The sequence below is a fragment of the Calonectris borealis genome, chromosome 3 (assembly GCF_964195595.1).
Source record: "Calonectris borealis chromosome 3, bCalBor7.hap1.2, whole genome shotgun sequence".
Classification (NCBI taxonomy): domain Eukaryota; kingdom Metazoa; phylum Chordata; class Aves; order Procellariiformes; family Procellariidae; genus Calonectris; species Calonectris borealis.
In genome coordinates, this window is record NC_134314.1 from 29,562,031 (window position 1) to 29,570,962 (window position 8,932).

The 8,932-nt window shown below is 43.3% G+C and overlaps 1 protein-coding gene across 2 annotated transcripts in view; it reads right to left on the minus strand.

Moving 5' to 3' along the window:
* KHDRBS2 (KH RNA binding domain containing, signal transduction associated 2) overlaps positions 1 to 8,147 on the minus strand; it is a 373,561-nt gene extending 365,414 nt beyond the window's left edge. The window contains exon 1 of one of the 2 annotated variants that reach the window (XR_012672902.1): positions 7,966 to 8,145. Coding sequence is in view for 1 of the 2 variants with exons in the window: in XM_075145263.1 (XP_075001364.1) it covers positions 7,966 to 8,056 (91 nt within the window). In the remaining variant the exon portion in view is untranslated. Of the gene's footprint in view, positions 1 to 7,965 lie in introns of both variants that reach the window. The other variant, XM_075145263.1, reaches the window with a different exon arrangement.
* Between the last annotated feature and the right edge of the window lie 785 nt (positions 8,148 to 8,932).

Consider the following 8,932-nt stretch of genomic DNA (forward strand, 5'->3'; position numbering starts at 1 on the left):
AAACAAATTTGCTTAGAAATATTTTGCTTCAGAACAAAATTTGCTTTAGAACAATCAGCAATATAAGCTTACATTAACAGAAATATGGAGCATAAAAATTTACACCGTGAGAGGTAAGAAGGTAACTCTAAATTTTTCAACCCCAAAAAGCCATTTTTGAAACATACACACAAAGTCCCTGATTTCATGGCAAATTCTTTAACTTCAAGCATTTGAAAAAGAGCTCTGAAACATACATGTGAATCCTAGGGAGCACTGAACTAGGGGAATATGCCAAGAGGGGATTTGTTTTCTTTCTCCAGTGCTCACACCTCCTAGGAAAACTGTTTTTCCTCTAATTCGCAGTGCTGCTCTTTCGAAGTTGACTGATTATGAGCCAGGGGCTTTGATCCCTACTTTTGTTTTTGCTGAAGACATACCTGCCTTCACCAGTTAGCAAATGTAAACTGCTTCTACTATAAAGGAAGTAGAATTCTCTTCCTTCCAGATCCAAAGCAGAGCTAAAGGGAAGAATGCAGATTTTAATAAATCTTTTACAGACTAGCATGAAGTATTACTTTTTCCAATAGCTACATCAATTCCCAGAATTCAAAGTATTTTATAAATCAAAAGCTTTTGAGGTTTACATCTTTCAATGTAACCTTTACAACAAGAAATAGATGCTAGAGTATCTGACGAACACTTCAGCAGGTGCAGAGAAATTCAAAGGCAGCAGTGACCACCCCCCCCCGCCCCCGCATCTTTTAGGTTTTGGATCATGCTAACCCAAGAAGAACAAACAGGAATGCCCATTGCCAGCAGAGCATTTGAAGTTTTAAAGATGTCTTTGGTAATATCACATGCAGCCATATATGACCATCAAAACTTTGTATCATCTTATTTAAATGTAGATGACCTTCAATATTACCATATTAGCATTATCATGAGTTTCACTTGATAAATTTTTCAGTATTCAAACTAAAAAATTCTATTTTAACAGCAGAACTTGCAAAATCAGGAACAGGCATAAATTATTCCAGGAGTTTTTCTGGGAGGTTAGGAGGTTTTTAATCTTCTGAAAGTCTTAGATATTTTTTCTTCATAATTTTTATTAGTTCCAGTCCTTTTTAGGACAAGGAAATAGCTGTACTCATTTCCAGCAGGATTCTAATTAAAATATGACAGGATTTACAGAGGATTGTAATAACCAGGATTATTTTTGCCTGCAAATTTAAAGAGAATAATTTGGTATTAAAAGCAATAAGAATAATACACATTTCTTATAAAGCTTTTTTCACTTAGAGATCTCAAAGATTAGAATGAAATTCAGCATTAGTGTACATCTTACAGATGGAAGTGCCAGATAACTGCAGTGACCCTGCAGGTCAAGAAAACACTGTTTCATCTAGGCAGTACGTTTAGCCTACGGTACAGATGCAAGGCACTGAAAGACGTGATGTATTCCTATTTTAATAAAGCTTGAAGAGGAACTACCAAACAACAGCTACATTTATGCATTCCAAAATAAGACCCAACACATCTCATACTCTGAGCTTGAAACCCGTGTCGTCAGATGTCATGGAGGAACCGTTTTACTCTTATGGCATTGTTTTGGTGGCTAGGTAGATGTTCAGCCTTTCTTAGGAGTCTTATGCACTGGTCACTATTGATCGTATCAGATTTTATAGACTATTACATAGCCCAGCATGCTATAGCAAATCTGTCAGTATATATTGTCTGCATATTGCTTAAACGAGAAAAGCATGCATCCAACACTCAAGAATCTGATGTATCTGTTGGGACAGGCTAGCCCTTTCCCGGAAGGTGCTAGGATATGAAGCTCTGTTTTGGCATGCGGAGCCCAATCATGCCACCTCCTGGTTAGGAACGGCCACTCTATTCTACACATTACACAGGTGTTCCGGGCTTGGGAAGTTAACAGTTGACTGGGATTTTCTACTCAGCTGTCCAGCTATTCTGCCTTCTCTTGGTACTGACTGCAAAAATTATCAGATTTTTAAACTCAAGAATTTGGAAAAATCTACTTTGAGGCATAAAGGAAGAGAGATGGATGATTACAGCAGGTGTTCCCTGAATGAATACACCAAGGAGACTAAGTATGAAAGAAATTTACTAAAAGAATTCCCAGGACAAATAAAAAAAAACTCTTCTCCTTCCAAGGAGAACATTCATGTTGCCAAAAACCAGTGCATTCTGTTGATGATGCTACGGCCATCCAGATAAGCCTCAGCAAATGCCTTTGACCTTCCCTTAAACAGTTGGTACTGAATTCTGATATTCACACTGAATTGCACCTTAAGCAGCTCCACCGATTCAAATAGCACCTTCTTTTTTTTTTTTTTTTTTTTTTTTTTTTTTTTTTTTACACAGAGGTATCAGAATCTAACCTTCAGTTATTGCATTTATATTTTTCCCTCTTTGCAAGAGAATCTACTGTGTTTCAAAGTACATGTTTTCTAAGATCACAGATCAAATGGTCCTAAGCTGCTTCAGATGTCTGAAAGGGAGAGATTGTTTGGGGTTTTTTTTTTAATCACATTTATCTTTTTTTCTCCTCTTAAGGAAGCCCAGCTTCTATGACTAACAACTTAGGGTCAATATAAACACTTACAAAGGTTGCTGTGTTATACTCATTTTAACATTTTATAGTATTTTGTTTTCCCTAAATCAGGTTATGGCCTGGGATTCACCTGCATTACATTCTGCAAGGCAAAAGCACTTCCTGAGATTATGAGCACGTACATGTCGTAACAGCACGATAAAAAAAAAATACTGACCTTTTAAAAAACATTAAAAAAGCAAAACTTATCACTCAGTTCTAAAACCTGCAGTATATTCTATTGATTTTCATGATTACAAAGATATTAGCTGCATCAGTCAATATATTGTATTTGTATAAGGACTGCCTGATAGCCCACTAATGGCAATAGAAGGATTCCCATTAACTTTAGTGAGTTTTGAACCAAGTCTATAATGCCTAGCACATCGCTGCTTTATGGAAATCATAAGTACCCTGTATTCATCTAGAGTTTGCACTGATATTACTCCTTTCTTATTGAAAAAGATCCAAATGATAGCTATATAAATCTAGTTTCTAATGAAACCAAGGTATCTAAAATACATGCTCTAAACACTAGCGTGTTTCCTGAGTCAATATTCCAGTTATTTACACTGCATTTCTTGGGACAGCAAAGTAAACGATGATTAATACAAACTATTTTGTGAACACAGATTTCTTCTCACCTGATGTAAACATCAGGAAAAAAGAAACAATAAGCAGAAAAGTGACCGCTCACAGATTAATATTAATATATGAATTTACATTGATCTTATATTAATGCAAAGGTTTGTTTAAACAGAGTAAACTAATAAATTTGCAAATATATTTGCACAAGTAGTTTTCAATGGAAACTCTGATAAAAGATAAAAAGTATCAGAGGCCTGACTTTAGCAGGTCACAGGCTTGACCAACAGCCTTTCACATCTTGGGCTAAGGATATGATTGTCATATTCTATATTGCCCAGACAAATAATTTCCATATAGCAACCTTATTATTGCCCCAGGCTTTCAACAGAAACACACAGTTATGAACTAAATCTGCCTTCATATATGAAAAGCAAATGAATCTCCAAGAGTCCAAAGAAATCCAAAATCCACATAAGTCAATATATTAGTTGAAATCCCGAACATATGACAAAATGAATTTGCATTACATCAACAGTTTTCAGACTAGCTAGAACAATTATTGCAGGCTTGTATGAAAGACTGTACTAATGCTCATTGAGTGTAAAGGCTAAGTAATTATATACCTTTTGAATAATCATGCCCTGTCCTACAAGGAACTTTATGACGCTGAGCTATATGAGTCTAATTGACACGACTGGAGGTTTAACAAACTCATGCTATGCCACGTGGAATAATCTAGAGACTTAACTCAAGATTAAAGTTAAAGGCCTGATTCTCATTGCCTTCAGAACGCCAATTGAAAGTCCGAGGTCAATTGTACTGTCATTACATACAGAGAAATTAGCTACCTCATTACCCAAGTAATGCTGATAATTCCATGGGGAGAAATGCTCTTACTTTGGCCAGCTCTTTCCAATAGGTCTTTTTCCTTTATGTTTATATTACAAAACACACAGAGATGGCTTTAATAATATACTACGCAAGACATTCCAAAGCCACACACACATATAAAATTTGCTTGTCCCAGAAAGTATATAGACAATTAGCTGACACTTTAGCTTATTAAAAATAACACTGATACAAAACAAGTTTTAAACTACCAAACAGTTGCAGCGTTGTAGCTTTCTATGTCATCCACACCTTCACAGCTAAAGTCACACACTTATTTTTATATTCATAACCATAGACATCTTACACAAAACAATAAATATTTACATCCATGTAAAAATAACACACATAAGTAGCTCATTAGCTACCATGGTAGGAAGTAGCACTACAACAGAGAGGCTCTCCGTTCTCACTGGAGCTTTAGAGTATGCTGTGGCATAAGCACAAGTTAGGTACAAAAGGTACTGCTCAAGAACACACTCTTCATTTTTCACATTTTTCATCTGACCAAGCATTATCTGACCTCACACATTGATTAGGTACAATTTTACCTAAGAAAATAACCACCTGTAACCAGTTTACAATAAAATAATTTAAAATAATTTAAAACTATCCATGAAACAGTGCGATTCTTCCAGCTCTTATAACAGCCTGGTACACAAAATAGTTCAGTTAATACAGAAAAACTCTCTCCAACAGATGGAGATTCGCCTATTCTTTAGAGTTCGGCTACCTATTACAATTAAAAGAGGTCTTTTGTTTTCACTGCTGAGTAGATTATATTATCAGAATAAATATGTTCAATGAATTTTGCAAAAGTTTGAATAAATTAATGTAGACTGAGGTAAATATCACCAACCATTCACACTTCGCAAGTTCTTCTAATAGATGACTTCTAAATGGCTTTTCCATTTCTAATAGTGTAATAGTCATGTAGGAGCTACTTCTATATGAAACAGGTAATGACCCAGGGGGAAATGAAGTATCTACTGATTAAGGCACTAGATTAGTCATTTAGAGACTGGGTTCATTTTCAGAATCCACCAGAGATTCCCTCTGTGATTTTTAGAGAAATTATTTGTTTATTATGTTTTGTTTATTATTATTTGTGTATTATTTTTATGGCTTCACACTTTGTATCTAAGAAGCGCTAGTACCTTTTTCCTCACCTTTCTTTGTGCTATTTGGTAGGTATGCAAATTCTCTGCCACGGGAAGTGTCCCTTTTCTCTGGGTTTCACCACACATTGCACCATGGAGGCTCTAACCCAGATAAGGACTAAAGTAAATAATTTCTATTCATCCCTCAGTGGCAAGAGGTAAATAGCTACTGATTCAAGTATGCTCTAACACATGTCAACCTGTAGGACACAGACCTACATATTAAAAACATAAGTAATTTGTTGTTTTTAAAATAAGTACACCAAAACGCACAAACAAAACAAAACAAAAAAAAATCAAGCAAACAAAAAACAACATTAATGGGGAAAAACGTGGGGTCTTATCTTTACAGGTAAATCCAGTGTCATAAATTCAAAGTGTATTTCTGGAATGCTTATCACTTGTGCGCCCTTCTGCAGTTCCACACAGCAGCATGTCTCTTCTCAACCTTAGGTTCTAGCAACTGACATGAAAAATCACAGCACTTTCAAGTCAGAGTGAATGCTTGAGGCTCTCGATTTTGAAGCAAAAGCCTTCAAATCCACACTTAGTCATTTTATACAAAATCTACTGGCAATCAAAAAAGCTTAGTATACCATAAAAATAACACCTGGCTGCTATTGTTATGTATGTAGCTGATCGTACATTGTATTTTAAAGAACTGAAATCCAGAGTCTGGAAGCATCGCTTCATCACGGACATATCGTAGAAATACAGCATTACACCGACCCTTGCACTACTGTCCCATGCTCTTCTGGCACCCCAAAAAAAAACCTGCCAGTTCTATACATTTCCTTTCTTTTTATACCCAGCAGGAACCAGTGCATTAATTCTTGTTTCCTTAAGTAGTTATACTCTTACCTTGATGAAAGTGTTTTAACAGTCATCATACGTTAGACTCTAAACCGAATCTCTAGAAAGCTTGACAGATGGTGTTTTGAAGGATAATGCCAGGTATCTGGTGTGAATCTGACATTAGCATTCCCTAGAGACAACTCACCTTCATCTTTTAAAAATCCACTAAAATATACATAGCCCTAGCTATACTAAGAAGGAATGAGAAAACTAATCATTTATTCAATCTCACAGTTGCCCAAAATGCAATTTCTGCATGGACTTGATGCAACACCTATTTTATTCTCCTTTTTTTAACTTTACTTCGCATGCTTTCGGTTTTGTCCTTCATGCGTTTTCTTTCTTTCCCACGCATATGCGCACACTCTCAGTAGATACCTCCCCCCTCTGGGAAAAGATCGAACTGCAAGGTGCAAAAAAATACATCTCTCTAAGAAATAAAGACTTTGTTTATTGTAAGTTTATTAGAAAAACATCTGTAGAAAGTAGCATGGCTGCCTCTTCAGCAGCAAGGTAGTTACGACAAAAGCGTACTAAATGTGTCAGCATTCATACTGAATTTCCAAGCTATCAATCAGGAGCACTCTAACAAAACCTGGACCCGATATCTTCATTCACAATCAATAAAACATATATTAAGGAAAGACAATATAAAGACTGCTGACAGAGACAGACACTTACTGCTAGCATTGTAATTTTTAATTAGTTATGATTTTCCTTGAGACAGAACAGAACTTTGGAAATTATTTACCACCTCTGAATGTGAGTTTATTTGAATTTGTGACTCTCTCAAGGGCCTAATGATACATTTCTCTGCCTTAGTCTCATTTAAGGGCTTGATAGGTTGTCTTGATTTATGCATCGTTCTTTACCACTTCTTTTTGACCTTAGGTTCCAAATTTAACAGTGATTTTTAAAATGAATATGATACACCTCAGAAGAAACAGAAGTATAAGGGGAACTTACTGGATTACACTTCTGCAAAAGTTGAAGTGCTGTACCACAAGGCCTGCACTCGATAACTATATTGAGCAGTTATTAAAAGAGAGACAAAATTATAAACTTTTTAAAGAATCTCCAGTTGAACTAGTCCAACTAAAGCAAGGAAAGCAGGGGGAATTACAAGGAATAACAAAATGTTACGAGCAGTACATTCTGGATCACCATACAAATCCAAGAGAAAAACCATCATGTCCTGGGTGAAACAGTGTCATGAAACCGATAAGCCGCAGCCAATCAATGCTTGACGTTGCGTAGCCAACTAAAACAGTGCCACGTTAACGGCACAATGGTATTACCATATAAACCTTACTACTTAAGCATGGGAAACAAGATATAATGAGTCTTATGAGACACCAGCGTCTGCCTTTGTGTAGACAGAACGGGGAACCACGGAAGCCCTTCCCGCAGAGGCTAACCCACCGCAGCACAGGCGACGCACCCCTCACCAGCAGCCGCGGACGGGCACTGCCCACGGCGGCAGCGGCGGCCGCCGGCCGCAGCCGGGCTCCCGTCAGACGGGCTCTCCCAGCGAGGCGCCCGGCGCGGGGTGCGGTGGAGGCGCTGGGGCACAGGAGCCCCGCGAACTACCGCGTCGCCCCGCGCCTCGCCTCCCCACGCCCGCGCGTGGCCAAGTCCCCCCCCCGGCGGAGCGGGCGCCCGCTGGTCGTTTCCAGCGCCAAGGCTGGGTGGGAGCGCGGTCCCGCCCGGCCCGGCCCGACGCCCGCCCGCGGACCCGAGCTCCCCCGCCGGGGCCGCCGAGCGCCGACCCAGGGGGCGGCCCCCGCCCCGCGGAGCGCCCCGCACGGGGGAGCGGCGGGGCTGCGGCGCCCCACGGCGGCCGTTGGGCCGCGGCGGGCGGGAGCGGAGCCTTACCGTCGGCCAGGAGGCGCATCGCGTGAACAAAGGAGGGGTCCAGGCTGTCCTTCTCTGCCATCAGCTCGGGCAGGTACTTCTCCTGCTCCATCGCCTCGGGGCCGCGGCGCCTGGGCACGCCGGGGCGGGCTGCGCGGGCGCCGGATCGCTCCGCGCCTCCGGTCGCCTCCTGGTGGCCCGCCCGCCCCCCTCGGCGCCCCGCCGCTCGCAGGTGCGCCGCGCCGGCCGGCCGCCTCTCCCGCGGCGGGGCGGGGCGAGGCGGGGCGAGGCGAGGCGGGGCGGGGCGCTGCCCTCGGCGGCCCCGGCGGTCCCGGCACCGCCTCCGCCTCCGCCTTCCCCTCGCGCCGCGCGGGGGCGGGGGCTGGGGCGTGCGCGGGTCGGCGCGTGCCGCTGCCCGCGCGCCTCGCGCTGCCTTTCCCCCCCGGCCCCCCCTCCCGCCAGTGAGCGACCCTCTCCCACCGGCGGCCTTAACTAGGGAGGCGGGGCGAGGCTCGCACCGCCCCCCGCCGCTCCCATTGGTGGCTGCGCTCCGCCAGGCGGGGTCCACGCGGGAGACTCGCCGCGCCATTGGCTGTCGCCAGGCGGGCGGCCCGGGGCGACGGGGGCGGGGCGGGGGGCGCGCGCGCGTGTGCGTTTGTGCCCCTGTGCTGGTGTGTGCACGCGTGTCTCGGTGTGCGCCTGTGCGTGTGCACGCCTGTGTCCCTGCGTGGGCCTCCGTGCCTGTGCGGGCGGGTGTTGTGTCTGCGCGTCTCCGGCCGTGGGCGGCCGGGTGCGCCTGCCAGCGGGTGTGCTGTGGCCGTGCCCGCACTCTGGCCGGCCGTGGCTGTGGCCGTGTCTCTGTGCGCGGCTGTGGCAGCGTGCCCGCTGTGGCCCCGTGTCCGTGCGTGCGTGCCCGTGCGCCCCCCGCGCCGCCCCGCCCGCCCCCTGCCGCTCCCCGCCCCGCCCGCGCGGCGGGCGCTCTCCGCCG